This window comes from Netta rufina (assembly GCF_964035555.1).
Source record: "Netta rufina genome assembly, chromosome: W".
NCBI lineage: Eukaryota > Metazoa > Chordata > Aves > Anseriformes > Anatidae > Netta > Netta rufina.
In genome coordinates, this window is record NC_140139.1 from 10,130,863 (window position 1) to 10,152,522 (window position 21,660).

The 21,660-nt window shown below is 44.9% G+C and overlaps 1 protein-coding gene across 4 annotated transcripts in view; it reads right to left on the bottom strand.

Moving 5' to 3' along the window:
• Positions 1-1,556: 1,556 nt before the first annotated feature.
• The window catches only part of LOC311220772 (E3 SUMO-protein ligase PIAS2), a 35,581-nt gene continuing 15,477 nt past the window's right edge, over positions 1,557-21,660 (bottom strand). The window contains exons 6-14 of one of the 4 annotated variants that reach the window (XM_084304354.1): positions 13,774-13,908; positions 11,347-11,452; positions 10,672-10,745; positions 9,652-9,812; positions 8,932-9,065; positions 8,312-8,483; positions 5,345-5,484; positions 3,494-3,531; positions 1,557-2,072 (exon numbers count right to left, since the gene is read on the bottom strand). In XM_084304354.1, the coding sequence (XP_084160480.1) occupies positions 1,992-2,072; positions 3,494-3,531; positions 5,345-5,484; positions 8,312-8,483; positions 8,932-9,065; positions 9,652-9,812; positions 10,672-10,745; positions 11,347-11,452; positions 13,774-13,908 (1,041 nt within the window). In that variant the 3' untranslated portion in view covers positions 1,557-1,991. Of the gene's footprint in view, positions 2,099-3,493; positions 3,555-5,337; positions 5,690-8,311; positions 8,484-8,931; positions 9,066-9,651; positions 9,813-10,671; positions 10,746-11,346; positions 11,453-13,773; positions 13,909-21,660 lie in introns of those variants that run through there. The other 3 variants (XM_084304353.1, XM_084304356.1, XM_084304355.1) reach the window with 3 other exon arrangements.

The following is a 21,660-nucleotide window of genomic DNA, read 5'->3' on the forward strand; positions in this document are numbered from 1 at the left end:
ATGCCCTGTGGGGATGGTTACAGCAATGGAAGCAAAACAACTGGCAGCATAGGGGCAAACCCATCTGGGCTGCTGCATTGTGGCAAGATATTGCTGCTCGGGTAGAGAACCTGGCTGTGAAAGTACGTCACGTAGATGCTCATGTGCCCAAGAATCGGGCTACTGAAGAACATCAGAACAACCAGCAGGTGGATCAGGCTGCTAAGATTGAAGTAGCTCAGGTGGATCTGGATTGGCAGCATAAAGGTGAATTATTTATAGCCCGATGGGCCCATGACACCTCAGGCCATCAAGGTAGAGATGCAACATACAGATGGGCTCGTGATCGAGGGGTGGACCTGACCATGGGCGCTATAGCACGGGTTATTCATGACTGTGAAACATGTGCTGCAATCAAGCAAGCCAAACGGTCAAAGCCTCTTTGGTATGGAGGACGATGGCTGAAATATAAATATGGAGAGGCCTGGCAGATTGATTACATCACACTCCCTCAAACTCGCAATGGCAAGCGCCACATACTTACAATGGTGGAAGCAACCACCGGATGGCTGGAAACATATCCTGTGCCTCATGCCACCGCCCGGAACACTATCCTGGGCCTTGAAAAGCAAGTCCTATGGCGACGTGGCGCCCCAGAAAGAATAGAGTCAGACAATGGGACTCATTTCCGAAACAACCTTATAGACACTTGGGCCAAAGAACATGGTATTGAGTGGGTGTATCACATCCCCTATCATGCACCAGCCTCCGGGAAAGTTGAACGATACAACGGACTGTTAAAGACTACATTGAAAGCAATGGGCGCTGGGACATTCAAAAACTGGGATACGCATTTGGCAAAGGCCACCTGGTTACTCAATACTAGGGGATCTGCCAACCGAGCTGGACCTGCCCAATCAAACCTGTTACGTACTGTAGAAGGGGATAAAGTTCCTGTAGTGCATGTAAAAAATATGCTGGGTAAAACAGTCTGGGCTACTCCTGCCTCAGGAAAAGGCAAACCCATTCGTGGAATTGTTTTTGCTCAGGGACCTGGATACACTTGGTGGGTGATGCAAAAGAACGGAGAGGTCCGGTGTGTACCTCAAGGAGATTTAATACTGGGTGAGAATAGCCCATGAACTGAATTGTACCATGTTAATTGCTATATAATACTGTATGTTACCACTACCATGACTACTGTAGGTGACTAATTAGAATGTATAGAAAAGAGTGTAACCTGAGCATGACATAAATGGTATGGAATAAGGGGTGGATAGATGGATAGGTGGAAGAAAATTAATTCTGTTCTAACTGAAACCAGGACACCCTTTAATTAAATTATCCTTATCTCAACCCGTGAGTTGTTCTTTGCTTTACTTCTCCCCCTCCTCATCTAAAGGAGGGGGAGTGAGAGAGCGGTTGTGGGGTTTAGCTGCCCAGCACGGTAAAACCACCACAACAAGTCATGGCTATTTCACAAAGCTTCATTTTCTTAAATGAAGTTTATTACAGGCCCCAGTGAAAATATTAAAAATTCACCAATGCATACACTTCTGCATCATTGTCCAGGTTGTTGTTCTGGAGTGGTTAAGTGCCTTTTTTAATTTAAAAAAGTTTTTTACATTATTGCTGTGTTTTACAACAAAATTAAAACCCATTTGTGGACTCTATCTAACAACAAAAAGTCAGTTTCCCCAGAACAAGCCAGAAGCATAAAAGTATGTTTTGAAGGGGCCTTTTCTCTACCAGATATTTAACAAGCAAGAAAAAAAAAGTCTATCACTTCTGTTCCTAGTGTAGATGAGTTTACTCCATTTCCAGAAGGCAAATCCTTTCAATAAATATCAGTGTAACTTCTGAGATGCTGAAGTTCCAGAGATACAACAAGCAGCTCTGTGCAATTTCTCCTGGAGTTCCAAGGCTGCCTCTTGTTTCAGTCCAGTGAGATGATGTCAGGAGCACTGCCTCCACTGCTGGTTATAACTCCTGTCTTGCTCCTGCTGGAGGAGCTAACGTGCATGCTGCTTTCGTGGTGACTGGTTGATGTGATGATGCTGCCAGGCGTGCTGCTTGTTAAGGTTGAGGTGAGACTATCCAAAAACATAGGAGGACAGTACTGTTTGAAACAAACAATGAAGAATGAAGAGACTAACTGCACAAGGGAAATGTATGCTTTGAAGATACATCTTCCCTACAACAAGCACAAAACGGGTTACTAGCAGAACTTCATTAACACATGCACAGCAAGACCAGAGCTCTGCAAAACAGTAAGTAAGCAAACAGGGGTGGTAGCACAAACCCTTCCTTCCTCTTCCTCCCTGTTATATCTCCTGTGAACAGGCTAGCTTGAGCATTTACTGGCACATTAGGAAACACTATAGCATCCACCATAGCATCCAACTGGAAACCTGTAATGAATAGCATCCCCTAGGAGACCATACTTGAACCAGTACTATTTAGTATCTTCATTAATGACATAGTGGGATGGAGTGCACCTTCAGCAAATCACAGGTAACACCAAGCTCAAAGGTGCATTTGATGCACTAGAAAGATGGGATGCCATCCAGAGGTACCTTGACAGGCTTAAGGAGCAGACCAAGGTCCTGCACATGGGTCAGGGTGATCCCCAATATCAGCACAGACTAGGGGATGAATAGGTTGAGAGCAGCCCTGCTGAGAAGGACTTGGGAGTGCTGGTGAATGAATAGCTAGATACGAGCTAGCAGTGTACTTGCAGCCCAGAAAGCCAATTATATCCCAGGCTACAACTCGAGGTGGCCAGCAGATCAAGGGAGGTGATTCTCTCCCTCAGCTCTGCTCTTACAAGGCCCCAGGTTGAATACTATCTTAGTTAAGGAGACAGCATTCCCCCCTTGAAGGCTGTAGTCCATCTGTGATACTTACTGTAACTAGATTCTTACATTCTTAATTGTGTAAAGTTTGTTTCCATGGAAGGAAAAGCACTAACTGGTTACTTTTGACCTACAAAATTTCCATAAACTCCATTGGCTTTGGATTATAAGTGAGGCATCAAGTAATCACACTGAGGGACTTGTGAAAGCATTCAGTAACGTGCCCAAACTAATGAAGATCCCATCATTAGAACTCAATCCACAACTAATATTAAAACCAACAGAAACAGAAACAGCAGTGAAGTATGTTTACAAAAGTCAATCTGGCCTGCAGATACAGTGTGAACTAAGAGCATGAATGCATGGTTGTATTCATGGCAGCAGCATGTGTGCAAGTATCTGCTTCTGTAAGGCAAAGATAAACTATCAGTAGTTTCCTGTGCTTGAATTTATCACAGTGAAGTCAAACTGAATCCTTCCTTAATGCCTCTTTTCTTTTTACCACCTCTTGTTGGGCAAATGCATTTTCCTGGTCTGTGGTTAGGTCTAAGCAAGTGGATCGCAAGCACAATATGGATGACAACATCCTGACAGTTACTTGATCAGTATGTCAAAAAAACAGGCTTAGAAGTTAAGCCCACAGCAGTTCAAAAACATACCTGTGAATCAACTGGGATTATTGAAAGAAAATCCAGACCTAGAAAGAAGAAGGATAATAAACTGATGCATCTTTATTCTCTTCATAAAGAAGAAGTTTAAGGAACTTTGTTGTTTTTGTAGAACAGATTTTGCAATTGCTATACAGTTTCTAAATGAAGTATATCACTGTAACACCAACTCTTAATTACTTCAGGCAGCAGCAAAACATGTTTTCTAGTACAAGTGTCTCTTTTTAAGAATGAGAATGACAATGTATTCACTGGATATTGCAATGCATTCACTGGATATTGCAGGGTGGTTCAACGTGGTTGCTTAGATGGAGGTTGCCAGTTGGAGCTGTTGGTTCATAATGCAAGTTTCACTGCATATTGTACCTGACTTGGCCAAACTGGGACATGAAGAGTGTCATCACATTAAAGATGCTGGAATGAAGTAAAGTCACAACATGCACAAGTCCAAAAACAAGCAGCAGGTCTCTTCCTCCACCCATGGGCAGCCAATAAGGAAACTTTTCTAATATCATCCCCGCTTTGTGTCTAGACAGATAAAAGGAATGAAGAGGAAACTACAAGTAGTTCAAGGTATATCCTCTACGAGCAGCGAGAACTAGTGTCCATCTTATACACCATTAGTGTATAAGTATTTAAGGCAAGATGTTTAAAAATATGAAACCAATGAAAAATCACAGCCTTTTTTTTGTTTTGAAATCTTGGCCTTGTGTTCGCTGTGTCAACAGAAAGAAATGGTAAGCTTCCTCCCTCCCTCTCTCATTACCCTCCAGGTCTGTTCTGGCCAGCAGCATCTCTCCTTTCCTCCATCACAGAAAGTCACAGAAAAGTTTTGAAGGAGATTTAAGCCCAGCTGCTTTTATAGAATTCACAGCTTTTGGTCATGAATACTCTCAAACTTCAATTGATAGAGATGTACAAGATAAACAAAACAGTTCTAAGCTTCTGTTCTCTCAGATTAGTCTCCTATCCAATTTAGAAATACTATGGATTTCTTACCAAGGGAGAAGTGGAGGGAGGGAGCAGTAAGGCAACAGAGAAACAAGGGGAAGGATATCCATCCCCTTGCCAAACTGGTACTGAAAAAAGAGGAAAAACCCCAGAGATGTTGCAGGGGAAAAATGAAGACAGGCAACAGAGTGGGTGAGGGAAGTACAGGAGGCCCATGTGACACCTCTTGTCACAAGTCACTGTTTCCTGGGCTCTGTGTTCACTACGGCCAGCAAAGAGAACCCCCAGAGTCCCCCTACACAATTCTTTTCAAGGAGCCAGGATAGAAAACAATCATTATCCCCACCTTTTGTCTGATATTTAGCAGCAGTGTTGAAGAATACATCATAGGCATTTAGGGTATGTCTAGGTAAAGAAAGTCAATAGAGGTCAGCTTACATATTGTAGCTCACCTTAACCTTTTTCATACAGTCTAGACAGAGCACCACTAGAATCAGCTAGCAGAAATCTCTACATTAAGGGCTGGGATGAGTCAGTGCCATTATATTTCTAGAATTTAAATAAGCAGCTACTCTCCCTCGCATCTACCACACATAACAATTGGACGTTTACATAAAGTCTAACTGAATACAGCAAGAAGTGTTTCTGGCTGCCATTTCAGAGCGCCAGTGTCAGGGTGTACCTCAGAAGCAAGGTTTTTCACATCACTGTTGAAGCATAGTTTCACACTGGGAAGACAGCTTGTACTAAACTTGTCTAGACATCACATCAGAGCAATACTACATACAGTCTTGTCCCATTTAAAAAAACTGATCTCCATTTCTTTTTTTTACCCACCCCAGAGATTTAATAAGGCTGTCAGAATGCACGTGAAAAATAGCCACCACCTACCTGGCAAGTCCGAGGAAATACTAGATATTGGTGGGTGATGGAATGGCACTGAGTAGTCTGTTAACGAAGGAGGAATAGCAGCAGTATCAACCGTTGTCACGCTGGGCAGTCTGACAGTAGATGGCTGATACATGAGAACCCTGTTTTAAACAGCATGGGATGTTACAAACAGCCTGGCCATTAGTTACAGAAGAGAATTTATGCACAGCTGTGCACTCCTTCACACAGTCACTGTGTTCCAGCACAACTACAGTGTGGCTACTCACTACACAGTACTCCACTCTAATTTCCTCTTTCATAACAGTCTTCATAATAACATGATCACATCTTGGCTCTCAACAGCATCTGTGACATAAGAGCAAGTTGGTATTAAAACAAAGTACAGTGCTGGAGTCATTGACAACAGTCCGTTTGGGATCAGAAGTGGCTCTCTGTATCTGCAGAGCGCCCTGGGAGGGATGCACATGTAGTCTGAGCCAGGAGAAGAGCACTAAGTTTCTCCACATCACTGTTCCTCAGGGATAACCTGTCTTGCCAAGGATGCAACTGACATTATTCAACCCCTGGAGCACAGAATACCAACACAAGAGTTAAGCATCAAACCCATCTTTGCTCACAGCTGAACCCAAGCTAAGCTCAGCTCCCTAGGAACATGCAGCCAGTTAAAGTCTTTCTCTATTCCCACTGTCATGGTTTCAGTTAGGACAGAGTTAATTTTCTTCCTAGTAGCTGGTAGAATGCTATGTTTGGCTTAGGATGAGAAGAGTGCTGATAACACCCTGATGTTTTAATTGTTGCAGAGCAGTGCACCTCCCCTGGTAGGCTCTTGAGCCAGCTGTGTCAGGAAGCTATCTTCCACACACTCTAGAAACCTTCTGGACTGCTTCCTCTGCGCAGTGTTATACTTCCAGCTTATATCAGGGAAGTTGAAGCCTCCCATGAGAATGAGTGCTGGCGATCATGTAACTATTGCAAGCTGCTCATAGAATGCCTCATCCATCTCTTCATCCTGATTAGGTGGTTTATAACAGACCCCCACCAAGATGTCACCCCTACAGGCTTTCCCCCTGATTCTTATCCATAGACACTCAACTTTATCATTCCCAACCGCAAGCTCTTCAACATCAAAACACTTTATATTAAAGAGCCACACCACCACCCTTCCTACCTTGTCTATCCCTTCTGAAGAGCTTGTAGCCATCCATCACAGTACTCCAGTCGTAGGAGTGATCCCACCATGTTTCAGTTATTGCAACTAGGTCAAAGTTAGCCTCTCACACAATCACTTCTAGCTCCTCCTGTTTGTTGTCCATGATGCATGCATTGGTATAGATGCACTTCAGATGAGACATCTGCCTCATTACCAGCTTCAGCATTGTTCCCCTATGCACTTCTCTGGTGAGCCCTGTTTTTACCCCCTTCCCCTGTCACAGTTAGTTTAAAGCTCTCTCCACAAGTCCTGCTAGCTCCTGCACTAGGATTCATTTCCCCTTTTGAGACAGGTGAGTTCCATTCATCGACAACAAGCCAGGGGTCAAGTACAAGCCAGGGGTCAAGTAAACTGCCCCATTGTCAAAGAACCCAAAGTTCCTGTCTCAACACCAGCCTCTCAGCCAATTATTCATTACCTGTGTTTTCCTAGCCCTCTCCATGTCCTCCACCTCCCCAGAAGAAATAGAACAAAACATGACTTGCGCTCCCACTCCTTGAACTATTCACCCTAAACCCCTGAAATCTCTCTTCATAGTTCACTGGCTTCTCTGAGTGATTTAATCACTGTCCGCTTGAACTATGAGTAATAGGTAATAATCAGTGGGGTGAACCAGCTCTGGGAGTTTTCTAGTTATGTCCCTGACCCGGGCCCCAGGTAGGCAGCACACTTCCCTATGGCTCAGGTCCGGGTCTGGTCTGTAAATGGGACCCTCCGTTCCTCTGCGAAGGGAGTCACCTACCACAACCACCCTTCTTTCTTTCCTGGCAGAGGCAGCCTGAATGCATGGAGTCTACTGCCTTGTCCTTAGTAACCTCTTTGGGGAACCTTCCCACACCTCCCCACTTACCTCCCCCTTCAATGTTCAATGCTACAAACCTATTGCTTAGGGGGACCTGGGGACGCGAGGGAAGTGGGGGGTTCACCCACGATGCTGAGCAGGGACCCTCTCCATCCCTCAGGTCCCCCTCCTCTGTCCAACAGGAGCAGGGCAGGTGGTCAAGCACCAATTGTGAGGTATATCCCTGGCACCTCTCCCTCTGGCACACCAGGGAGCTACTCTACCAGTTGATCTCCTGCTCAGAGTCCCTGATCGCCCTCAGTCTCTCAACCTGCTCTTTCATCTCTGCCATCATGCTGACCAGATCTTCCACCTGCTCACACCTCACACAGGTGGAATACCTGCCACCCTCCCCCATCAGCAGCAGGCTCTGGCACTCCCTGCAGCCAGAGACCTGTATGTGTCCAGACAGCTCTGGACAGCCCCTCCATTTGGGTCAGCACAGTCTTTTTGGGGCAAGCTCTCTGCCTGGTTGAGACCATGGTAAAAACTGTGGTCACAGAGACTGCCAGTAGATAGGATGAACTCAAAAGGGAGAAGGGACAGAATCCCTGTGCCCCACCACATGAGCTCTCACACCCACCGCTGCAGCACACTGTGGGTGGTTCTCACACACTGGTTGCCCCTCCCTGCTTGCAGTGGGCAGTGATGCTCACTGCCCTCCCAGAGGCAGTTTCTAGGCAGAGGGCATGGGGCTGTTGCCCTGGCAACGCCCACTCCCTGTCAGTCTCTCTCACAAGAGCTGGCAGGTGCTGCCTGGTCACACTGCTGTCCCGGGCCTCCCCTGGCAAAGCAAGGGCCCGAAATCCCCCCTGTAAAGAAGGGGAAGTAGACCTGCATCCCAAAGAGATCCCATATGTCTACACGTCAGTTTATCCGAGACATTACAAAATAACTAACTTTAAAATTGACAAACCCTTTGGTTGGGCTTCCTTGTGCTTCAGACATAAATATACACTTCCTTTTGGCAGGAGGATCATCATCTTCGTCAGAAGAGCTTTCAATTGTCAAGTCAATCACATCAACTTTCTTCTTGTTTACCTCGTTGGCCACTGTCACAGAACATGGTTTGCTAACAACACTGGAACCTAAACCAGAAAATAATATACCACTTTTTTTAAAAAAGGCCATTGACATCAGCAGTTTCAATTTGCAGCAGAACCAGCATCTCAAAATACTGTTTTAGCTCATCTTCCTGACCACTGCAGAGGCCATCATGGCCCAGGAACAGTTTTATTAGTAATATTAGTAGTAATATTCTGTGTGAGAATTATTGAGCACAAGCTTTAATCTTCACTTAAGTTTAAGGACCTACAACAAGAGCAACTTTTTTAAAGTGCTATTATAAAGAATAGAGACAAAACCCACAAATGCACATTTTTAGAGATACAATCCTTTCTTTTTAGTTTAAATAAGTTACTTCGCACACATCCCACAAAAAACATCAACATCCATACCCATTATCCCAGCTACAATTAAGTCTCAAGGCATCAAGCTTTTCTGGTTGTTTGCAACCAATATCCAAGACATACTCACTTTCTATTTTGGTGCACTGTGGACTTGAAACTTTCACAGCATCTTTTTTAGGCCTCATGGGGCACCAGGAACCATCTTCTTGGAATTTAATCTCATCCACATCTGAACATTCATTAAGGATTTCCATAAAGAGCCTGAAAAATAAAGTTAAGTGATTTTGATTCCAGGCTTTTCCTAAGCAAAAATGAGACAGTTAAGAAGTTGATTACAATCAACACTGACCTACAGTACATACTCTCCCCCTAATTTGTCTTCCCTGAAGACCTGTAGTTACAGCCTTTGCAGACATCCATACATCAAAATCAAAGAATGATCCCAACCTACCCATGTCCTACTCCAACATTATCGCAGTTTAGAGATTCCCATACAGCAGTAGAAGCAATCACCCTTTCAATCAAGTTTTACACAGTTTATAAGCTAAATTTTAAGAGTTAATAGCCTCACGGATAGTTCATGTAAAAGAGAGACATCTGTAGGTGTCACATTTGATTTTCTCCAGAGAGGATATGCTGAGGCTCAGGAGTTTGATGATGCAGTTACAAGATGATTTCTTACAGTTTGTTACATGGGAATAGAAACAAAAGGATTCTAATGGTTCCTCACAGTCTAATGTACTTCTGAGAACAAGAATAGAAATGGCTAAACCTCAGGTCACAAAAACAATTAGTACAACATGAAAAATTTGAAGTAATTTTGTACTCTGCAAGCCCAGTCTCTTACCCATCTAGTATTAGGCTCTCATAAGCTGCCTTCTTGTCACAGACAGGACAGATCCAGGTAGGCTTCTTCTCATTCATTTGAAGATAAAGAGCAGCATCAAAACATTGCAGGTGTGTGCAAGTAACAGCCCGGCATGGGATTGTCAGTCTCATTTTTCCCAGCTGCAGGAGGTGCATTTAAAGAATGTCAGAAGAAAAGAAAGCAAAGTAGACCTGGATAGCTAACAATGAAATCAGATGCAACCAGCAAGGTAACAGTCACTTCTCATTATAGAGTGCCCAACACTAGGTCACTGCATGCAAATCCACTCCAAAGCACATACAAAGTACCTGAGTGAACAATACAGCAGTCCTCAAAGTCTTATGACTAAGTTAAGAACTGTCAGAAACATTTCAAGTGGACCTGCATCAACATTATTTCTAGGATTTTATTTTTAATAGGAAGACCTACTGAAGCACCCCCTTTGTCATTTTTTGCCAAATACCTCAAGGTTTGATTATTTTGTGAACTATAGTTATGTTAGACTGAGAATGGCATTATACCCATTTCAGCATAAGACTTAAACAGACCAGTCACAAACACAAGGTCAGTTTCTACCTGGAAAGAGAAAACCCAAGGCAGCACCACCTTGTTACTAGGTGATCTGTTTGTTTCCTTTATAGTAGCTGGCAGTAAAAGCAATATCACCGGGACCAGGAGGTCTGAAGTTCTGTTTCTCACTGTGCCCTTTAATTATTCTATCACCCTTCCCAGGTAGGCTCAATGCCTCCATGCACAAAATCGCTCCTTTTACTTTTAAAGGCCTCAATATACACACAAGTAGCAACTTGACTCTGACTGCATTACAGCTTAAGTATTCACAGGTCTAAACCATAGTTGGTTCTTCTCCTCATTTGCATTAATGAATCAGTATAACAAAAGCCAGTTAAGTTTCTGAAGCAGGGTGTTTTAAAAGCAGACCAACTCTGCACTAAAGATGAAAACACAAATCTGTATATGGTAATTTCCAGCCTTACTTACAGGACACATCAGAGAAACCCGCAGACTGGTTGTGGCAATCTCACTATCAGGATCTGCCGTTAGTTTTTCTTTAACTACCAAAATAAATTAAGAAGTTAGAGATGGGCACAACTACTTAAAATGCTAATCTTGATTCTCTAGTACATATACTTTGTTTCCAGCTATCTAAGAAGCCCTGAGCATTTAAGGAAGCTAGTTCAGAGCAAATACCATATAAGAATAGCTTCACAGGCATTGTGAGACTGTTTTGATGTGCAGCAGATGCAGTTCTGGCCACAATGTTTAGTAGAGCAAACTCTACCCAACGTGCAAGGAGACATCACATCACATCAGGGAGTGAGGTGTAAAGACAAGACAATTAGCAGCACATACAGGTGAACAAAACACATATTTAGGCCATCTATCTGCACCTCACTGCCCACTACACTAAGCAGTGCTCTCAGAATTCTCTTGAGAACATTTCAGATGAAATCGCTAAGTACTCCTCCCTCCTAGCTAGGGACCTACACTGAAGCAACGCATGATACCTCAGCAACAGCAAAAAGAACCTTTGATACTCTGGACATGGACTTTCTTTTCAAAATGCTGCAAATCTCCTGGGTACTACCAGTTCTAGTTTTAAAGAGCTGCCAACCACCCTCAGTAAGGAAAAACAGGAAGTTAAATTTGACTTACTTAGTGCTCTGGAATGATCGGGGTTTCTGATACCTTTCATTTTTAACCTCTGCAAAAGCATAGCTGAAGTGAGCTGACGAACAAGATACACAGACATGGAGTAATTCTACAAAAAGAGTAATTAAAGATGAAGTATTGATTTAACACTGTACTTCCACTACAGCAAAAAGTTACTGAATTTTTGTTTGGTAGTTATGGAAATACTTTGTGAAGTACTGACAGATGACTTCATTACTATGAAAGTCAGCAGTCTGACAGAATTCTTCTGCTATCCAAGTCAATTTATCTCACTCCAGTTGTGACTTGACTACAAAAAAATATTCTCCACAACCAAGAGACAATCTGGGCTTTTTCTTGAAAAGATGACTTAGACTGGCAATACATTTTCTTAAAACATGCAGTCTGTAAGAGCTTCTTGTGTTTGTCTCCTACACATTTCCCTTTTTCCACTGACACTATCTTAAAGCAGAGCTCAAAGACAAACTTGCTATAAAGAAATGATTGATGTTGTTTTGGAAGCAAACACCACCTCCAAATGGCACACAACAGCATCAATTTCTTTGTACCTTGAGCTTGCTGCTTTTAAGCCAAGCCTCATTATATCATACCCGCTCCTCTCAGGCTGGCCATATTCCCTAGCATTTACTGCTGTTTCCTAATTCATGCCACTTGCCAGCTTCCTTTGTTCAGGATTTCCTCTCCAAGGTCACAAGTGAGGAGAAGAATCTGCAAGTCTCACCACTGCAGAATAATAATGGTTTCATCTGCATAACACTCACAACCTGCAATCCCTCATTTCCACTCCCTGCCGGCCACCTTCTTGTAGCTCTTACACAACCAGACACTGCACAGGAATTTTAAGAATATCTACCACCCTGCTCCTCCTTTACCAGCAATACCAGAGACAGCTCTTACCTAGATGAACAGATAAAGTTATCAAAATGCACAGGAAGCCACTAAGACAAATGTCTTGCTTTCCCTATCCTCGCAAAGATGGACTGCTTTGTACTGTTTATTGCCTACAGGATTAATATTACAGACTCTAGCCTGATAAGCTCTCTAGGATGACTGGGATAAATACCTCCTCTCCTCAGAAGCCCTCTTCTATCAGAGAAGTAGATGCTAATAAGCCCTTACTGTATCAGCCTACTGTATACTTACTGTATAAGCCCTACTGTATCACCCTTGGGGACAGCATGGAGTGTCGTTTAGAAGATGAATAGCAAAGGCCTGCTATGCAAGTTCTTCTACTTAGAAAAGCTAAGGCCTAAGCAGTCACCTGGCCATTTGAAGGGCCATTTCCTTTTAAACCAATAACTTCTCATTTCCTCAAAACCAGAAATTTACCTACAGGGACCGGAGAGCAAAAGGTATCACACCTGTCACCACCTGCTTCATCTCCTGCCACTGAAACCCAGCACACTTTCCCCCCCCTCAGCGCAGCTCTCCATGAAGAACTGCATTATGAAGATGCTTTTCTCTCTCTCCCCCCCCCCCAGGTCTCCAATACTCCCTATATCTGCACTCAAGTCAGCTCCCCCTCAAGTTACCCCAACTTCCAGGAATACTCTTCCTTTTTAACAATGGGCACGTGGCTTAGATACCCTTACAGACGCACACCACTATGGCCCAAGCACAGCATCACCAAGATGTATCACTCTGCAGCAGTTGGCACTAGCAGCCTGACACCTTCCCTGTACACTTTCCAGGAACTTGCCACCAAGGAGCTTTCCAAGCTGGAAATTCCACCTGTTTTACTTTATTTACAAGTGCAGTTTTAACGGAGAAAAGACATTTTCATGTAAAAATAAGGAATCTCAAAAGAAAAGATGGAAATATCCATGAACTAGTTCTCCCTACAAAATAAAAATTCCTTTTGTAGAACTATTTGGTATCATTTGGTTAGAAAATACAAAAACATCAAGAGCAAATGCATGTCTCCTCTCCCACTCACAGGGCCTTAGCACATCTGGTCACTTTAAAAAGCCTTCCTCCAATAGATTGCCACAAAAAAATGAGAAAAAAACTTTACGACATGGCTACATAACCTCATGTTTATATGATTACACCATTAGGCCACAAAGTAGCTTCCCCTTTTATGTCTGAACTGTTCTGTGTTTACACCACAAAAAGACTATTTCTGACATATTTCAGGCAACCCCTAATGGCAAACTTGCCCAAAAAAGTTCTCAAAGAAAGCCATACTCTCCATCTATGTGAACTCTATATGGAAGTCTTTGCAACCTGTATGCAAGTTTTGTGTGTTACTGTAAGCTACTGTACTTCTAGAGCTAGCTTTGTTTCCTGGCATCAAAAATAAACACAGCCACTTTATAACACCGCATGCCTTGCCGGCAGTGGGTTAGAAGGAACACTAGACAAGGTTATTCAGACTACTGCCCACATCCTACAAAACATACAGCTTACCTTTCCAATTTCAGATGCCCAGGAAATGGAAATCTGGTTTGGCACTGCTGATGATAACCTAACTAGAGATGTTATATTCAAGGGACGCCCAGGTCGCTTCTGTTCAATTCCACTTTTTGGTGGTGGAGCATATCCCTACGGGAAGAAGAGACAAAACAAAAAGCATTACCAAGTCTTCCCTCTGTACTCTGAAACCTGCTTAAACAATTTATTAGTTTAAAACCAACAGCAAATTAGTTTAAAAGGCAGCAAGTCACAAACTGTTAATTCAGTCTTTCATGTCTAAAGAATGGTTCATTGATCTTATTTAAGAAACAGTAAATTCAATTCTTGTCCCAAGAGATCGACAACCCCTTGATGTCTGCTTTGCATTAGCTACACCTAGCTTCATAAGCAACAGGTTGTTATTTGTACACTCCAGTGAGGGCCCTGAAGATGAGCTATGCATAGAATACCAGGTGTATTTAAGAGCTAAAAGACTTTGCTGCTGTCAGCAGAAGAAAAAATCTACTAGGTACTAAGAAATTCTTCAAAGCTGTGCAAATAATCTGGACCACTTTCTGTAGTTTTACGGCATATAATGCTTGCCAACTGAATTAGAAGCCATCCAGCTCCCTTTTGCTTCTAGGCAAGCACACTTCAAGCAGAAGATACTTGTGCTATGCGAAGCACGTGGCCCAACTGCAGCTTATTCATCTCATCCTGCAACTGTCACTGTGAAAGCAGCCAGTCTGTAACAGGAACCCGGAATCTGGAGATCAAGCAGACATCCTGCAGTCCGGTCATCTCAATCTCATCTTGCATCAGGATGCCAATAAGAGACTGGAGCCTGCATCTTGCACAGAAGAACTGACTGCCAGATTTCATCCTGTTCAAGACACTGTTGTTCTACGCTAGAAACTCTCCAGAAACAATACACTGAAAAAATACATTTTTTAATGAAGAGTTAACACTGTGAGAAACTAAGTTGTGTTTTTGCAGTAGAGAACTAATTTTCTGTATTCAAAGGTAGCTGTGTAATCATAATAAGGAGAAATGGTAAGTAGATAAGTGGACAGTAGAAGGCCTCACTGTTCCAACATAAGGTGGAAGCTTGAGAAAAACAGGATGAGCAGTGTGAGAACAGTAAAACAAAGATCACAAGTTCTCAAAACATAAGAAAGGAGAAATTAAAGGGTTGAAAAAAAGAAGAATTGTACACATATGGTATAGAGGAGCGTCGAGTAGCTTGTGAACCTGTAGTACTCAGCCAATGAGGAAACAGGGGAGGTGATCAGGTGTCGGGTAATAGGGAATAAAAGGTTATGATTTGTTTACTAAAATGTGCTCCTAATTGACAGGACGCCCACCATTGCAATCGTGAATAAAATAGCTTCACAGAAGGTCCTGTCTGAAGAAAATTAGTTGAGATTTTTCTCATAATTTGGGGGCTCGTCCGGGATCTTGTTGCCTGCTGAAGCTTTCTTGCCACCACAGACAGGAAGGTGCACCCCACTGATTTCAGCGGTCCCATCGGGGGTGGTGGGTCATCTTGGTATGGCCGGCAAAAGACCGAGACCGTTAATCTGAAGACAGGATCTGCGAAGCTCTGGGGAGAAGGGAGGCCAGCACTGACATACCACAGACACAGCTGAGACATAGTCCAGCCCCGATCAGGAACAGGCACAGGGATTACTGCTGATAACCTGGACCGGGAAGCTGTGCACGGACTAAGGTAAGGGAAATTTTACCGTATCTTGCCTCGGGTTGGGTTCGGGGAGACTCTTGTATGGAACGTGAATGAGAAGCACTTTTAGTGCAAAGCGAGCGTGGAGTCCCGATCTGCGAGGTTATGTAGTCCCGCAAGGGGATGAACAAAGTCCACTCGGCTGGAGAGGGATGAAGCAAAAGAGAGTCTCGGGGGGTTTGGGCCCTTAGGTGTACAGTACCCTGAGCATGGTGAAGTGAGGTGCTTGGCGATACACCTCACCTCTGTCCTAATCCTAGGTGAAGGCGTGTGGTACCCTCCGGGTGGTAAAGTCCACAGCAGCACGTCAGGAAGAGATGGGGATTAAGGGTTCCAAGAGTCAGCAGGGTGGGGATGGAGACCCCAGGACTGTGCCTAAAGATAGTCGTTTGGAGAGAATAAGAATTTGGAAAAGCAATCCAAAAACTAGGGAAAAAGATTAAAAAATATATAATTAAAAAATGGTTTGAAATTGTATAATTGTCTGGCCTAAAAAGCCAATAAAAGGAACTTCAGAATTTTGGCCAAAATATGGGTCTGATGAAAATTCAGGCTTTGAATTTATATGTAAACAATAAGACGCCTTTTTTGGATGAGGAATCAAGTTATGCTCCCTATAATCCTAATATTGCACTGGAGGCAGTGGCAGCTGCTCCAGGAGGGGAGACAGGGACTGCAATCGATGCTGTCCCTGGAGAAGTCGCGCCTGGAAGCGTGGAGTGGCAGGAGCGGGGGTGGGGGGGGTGGGCTGACAGGGCTGATGCGGGGCCGGTGCCACTCCCCCCTTACCAGCAGAGAGGTTAGGAGTTTTAAGAAGGAAATGAAGTCTTTAATTGAGGGCCTAGCAAAACAGCCAAATCCGTTTCTAAAGGCCTAATTTGTATTCTCGGGGGGGAAATGTCAATCCTGAGTATGTGTCCTGGTTTCAGTTAGGACAGAGTTAATTTTCCTCCTAGTAGCTGGTAGGGTGCTGTGTTTTGGCTTAGGATGAGAAGAGTGCTGATAACATGCTGATGTTTCAATTGTTGCAGAGCAGTGCTTACACCAAGCCAAGGACGTTTCAGCTTCTCGCTCTGTCCTGCCAGTGGGCAGGCTGGGGGTGCAGCAGGAGCTGGGAGGGGACAGACCCAGGACAGCTGACCCAAACTAGCCAAAGGGGTATTCCATCCCATCTGACGTCATGCTAAACAATATATAGGGGTAGCTAGCCAGGGGAGGGGGGCCGGCTGCTCGGGGTTAGGTTGGGCATCGGTCAGCGGGTGGTGAGCAATTGCATTGCGCATCACTTGTTTCGTACACGTTATTAGTAGTAGTACGATTATCATCATTATTGTTATTATCATTATTGCTATTATTATTTTCCTGTCTTAATAAACTGTCTTTATCTCAACTAACAGGCTTCACTTTCCCGTTTCTCTCCCCCATCCCAGAGAGGGAGGTGCACGATGTACTCTGATGCCATGAAGCTATAAAGGGCCAGAACCCATCTCTATTTATGGAGTGACGGGGAGATCTCAGCAGTTAACTGTATCAGAGGCTGAAGTGAGTCTGACTGGGAATGAGTGGGAAAAGCACCACATTGTGACTGGCCCGGATGCTCCGTGCATCCTTGGCATAGACCACCTTAGAAGAGGATGTTTCAAGGACCCAAAAGGGTTCCGGTGGGCTTTTGGCATAGCTGCCTTAGAGACAGAGGACATTAAATAGTTGTCTACCTTGCCCGGTCTCTCGGAGGACCCTTCTGTTGTGGGGTTGTTGAGGGTCGAAGAACAGCAAGTGCCAATCGCTACCACAACTGTGCACTGGCGGCAATATCGCACCAACCGAGACTCCCCGATTCCCATCCATAAGCTAATTCGTCAATTGGAAAGCCAAGGAGTGCTCAGCAAGACTCATTCACCTTTCAGTAGTCCCATATGGCCAGTGCGAAAGTCTAATGGTGAGTGGAGGCTAACAGTGGACTATAGGGGTCTGAACGAAGTCACACCACCACTGAGTGCTGCAGTGCTAGACATGCTGGAACTCCAGTACGAACTTGAATCGAAGGCAGCCAAGTGGTACACCACAACTGATATCGCTAATGCACTTTTTCTCCATCCCTCTAGCAGCAGAGTGCAGGCCACAGTTTGCCTTCACTTGGAGGGGTCTCCAGTACACCTGGAATCGGCTGCCCCAGGGGTGGAAACACAGCCCTACCATTTGCCATGGACTGATCCAGTCTGCGCTGGAGCAGGGGGAAGCTCCTGAACACCTGCAGTACATCGATGACATCATTGTTTGGGGTGACACAGCAGAGGAAGTTTTCGAGAAAGGGAAGAAAATAGTCCAAATCCTTCTGAAGGCAGGTTTTGCCATAAAATGAAAAAAAGTCAAAGGATCTGCACGAGAGATCCAGTTTTTAGGAATAAAATGGCAAGATGGACGCTGTCAAATCCCAATGGATGTGATCAACAAAATAACAGCTATGTCTCCACCAACTAGCAAAAAAGAAACACAAACTTTCCTAGGCGTCCCGGGGTTTCGTGAACGCACATTCCAAATTACAGTCTGATTGTAAACCCGCTCTACCAAGTAACCCGTAAGAAGAATGAGTTTGAATGGGGCCCTGAGCAACAACAAGCCTTTGAACAAATCAAGCAGGAAATAGTTCATGCAGTAGCCCTTGGGCCAGTCTGAACAGGACCAGATGTAAAGAATGTGCTCTACACCGCAGCCGGGGAGAAAGGCCCCACCTGGAGCCTCTGGCAGAAAGAACCTGGGGAAACTCGAGGTCGGCCCCTGGGGTTTTGGAGTCGGGGATACAGAGGATCTGAGGCCTGCTACACTCCAACCGAAAAAGAGATATTGGCAGCATATGAAGAAGTTCGATCTGCTTCGGAGGTGGTCGGTACTGAAGCGCAGCTCTTCCTGGCACCCCGACTGCCGGTACTAGGCTGGATGTTCAAAGGAAGGGTCCCCTCTACACATCATGCAACTGATGCTACATGGAGCAAGTGGGTTGCACTGATTACTCAGCAGGCTCGAATAGGAAACCCCAGTCGCCCAGGAATCTTGGAGGTGATTATGGACTGGCCAGAAGGCAAATACTTTGGGATATCATCAGAGGAGGAGGTGGTCCGTGCTGAAGAAGCCCCACTGTACAACCAGTTACCAGAGAATGAAAAGAAATATGCCCTGTTCACTGATGGGTCGTGTCGTATTGTGGGGAAGCATCGGAGATGGAAGGCTGCTGTATGGAGTCCTACACCACGAGTTGCAGAAGCTGCTGCGGGAGAAGGTGACTCGAGTCAGTTTGCAGAAATGAAGGCCATTCAGCTGGCTTTAGATATTGCTGAAGGAGAAAAGTGGCCAGTTCTCTATCTCTCTACGGATTCATGGATGGTAGCAAATGCCATGTGGGGGCGATTACAGCAATGGAAGCAAAACAACTGGCAGCGTAGGGGCAAACCCATCTGGGCTGCTGCATTGTGGCAAGATATTGCTGCCCTTGTAGAGAACCTGGCTGTAAAGGTATGCCACGTAGATGCTCATGTGCCCAAGAACTGGGCTACTGAAGAACATCAGAACAACCAGCAGGTGGATCAGGCTGCTAAGATTGAAGTGGCTCAGGTGGACCTGGACTGGCAGCATAAAGGTGAATTATTTATAGCCTGATGGGCCCATGACACCTCAGGCCATCAAGGTAGAGATGCAACATACAGATGGGCTCGTGATCGAGGGGTGGACCTGACCATGGACGCTATAGCACAGGTTATTCATGACTGTGAAACATGTGCTGCAATCAAGCAAGCCAAACGGTCAAAGCCTCTTTGGTATGGAGGACGATGGCTGAAATATAAATATGGAAAGGCCTGGCATATTGATCACATCACACTCCCTCAAACTCGCAATGGCAAGCGCCATGTACTTACAATGGTGGAAGCAACCACCGGATGGCTGGAAACATATCCTGTGCCCCATGCCACCGCCCGGAACACTATCCTGGGCCTTGAAAAGCAAGTCCTATGGCGACATGGCACCCCAGAAAGAATAGAGTCAGACAATGGGACTCATTTCCGAAACAACCTTATAGACACTTGGGCCAAAGAGCATGGTATTGAGTGGGTGTATCACATCCCCTATCATGCACCAGCCTCCGGGAAAGTTGAACGATACAATGGACTTTTAAAGACTACATTGAAAGCAATGGGCACTGGGACATTCAAAAACTGGGATACGCATTTGGCAAAGGCCACCTGGTTAGTCAATACTAGGGGATCTGCCAACCGAGCTGGACCTGCCCAATCAAACCTGTTACGTACTGTAGAAGGGGATAAAGTTCCTGCAGTGCATGTAAGAAATATGCTGGGGAAGACAGTCTGGGCTACTCCTGCCTCGGGAAAAGGCAAACCCATTCGTGGAATTACTTTTGCTCAGGGACCTGGATGCACATGGTGGGTAATGCAAAAGGATGGGGAGGTCCGGTGTGTACCTCAAGGGGATTTAATACTGGGTGAGAGTAGCCCATGAGTTGAATTGTATCATGTTAATTATCATATAATACTGTATGTCATCACTAGTATGACTGCTATATACCATAGATGGAAATGGCGATTAATTAGAATGTACAGGAAAGAGTGTAACCTGAGCATGACGTAAATGGTATGGAATAAGGGGTGGCTAGATGTCCTGGTTTCAGTTAGGACAGAGTTAATTTTCCTCCTAGTAGCTGGTAGGGTGCTATGTTTTGGCTTAGGATGAGAAGAGTGCTGATAACACCCCGATGTTTTAATTGTTGCAGAGCAGTGCTTACACCAAGCCAAAGATGTTTCAACTTCTTGCTTTGTCCTGACAATGGGTAGGCTGGGGGTGCAGCAAGAGCTGGGAGGGGACAGACCCAGGACAGCTGACCCAAACTGGCCAAAGGGGTATTCCATCCCATCTGACATCATGCTGAACAACAGATATAACAATTATTATTATTTTCCTGTCTTAATAAACTGTCTTTATCTCAACTCACAGGCTTCACTTTCCCATTTCTCTCCCCCATCCCAGAGAGGGAGGGGGGAGGGTGAGCGAACGGCTGCATGGTGTTTACCTGCCAGCCCGGTTAAACCACAACAGTATGTTATTCACTGGAGAAGAATGTTTGGGGGGGGGGGATGATTCGGCAGGCAGCTATGCAAGAACAAGAATGAACTAACACAACACAACATGCACACACCCCCTAGCACCCCCTGGACCGAGAGTAATTCTGATAGAGCAGAAATATCTGCTTATCTAACTGGGATAATAACAACCCACAACACAGAAATCACATGAGAGACTCAGGTTCAGAATGAGAAAGTACTCGGGGATGAATCCTGAGGACCCAGTAGCCCAAGGGCTCTTCAAAGTTCATTTTATGATTAAAGCCTGGCAGGTATACAGAAAAAGCTCCAGAAGGTGGGAGGATGTAGTGAACAGTGTAGGTAGTATGAAGGTGTATGCCAGGAGGGGAAATGAGAAGGAAAAGTAGAGAGCGAAACATGGCATTCACAGCGTACTGGGTAGTGAGGCAGAGGGGGAGATAGAGGGCCCAGGATGGAAAGGAGAGGAAGAGAGACAAAGGAAGGACAGACAAGGAAGACTGCCTGCGTTGCAGCCTAAATCCTAGCAGGGACAGGCTTTGAGAAGATGTTTCAAGTGTGGCCAGGCCGGCCACTTCAAACAGGAATATCCGGAGTGGAAGAATGAGGAGAGATTGCTATTATAAATTCAGAATAGGGGAGTCAGGGCTTCTCAGAAAGCTAGTTCCCTAATAAAGGAAAAAGTGTACCTCAAGGGCTCCTCAAGTGTACCTCAGTGGGGATCACTTCACAATTATTGTTATGGGCAAAACAGACATAGCATAGGAAGATTAATAAAACTTATTACCTATTTCTGACGGGCTGGAGCAGTGAGAAACAGAGAAACAAGCTGGGGGCACCTTCCCCCATCCACTCTCTTCCACCTCTTCCCTGCCCTGAGTGATGCAGGGGGGCTAGGAGCGGGGGCTGCCATCAGTCCGTGGTGCTGCTCACAAACAGTTTCCACTGCTCTTTCCTTTCACAATCGTTCTCCCCCCTGCTCTGTTCTGGGGTCCCTCTCGTGGGGTGCCGACCTTCCTGGGGTGGTCCTGCGTGGGCTTCTCCACAGGCAGC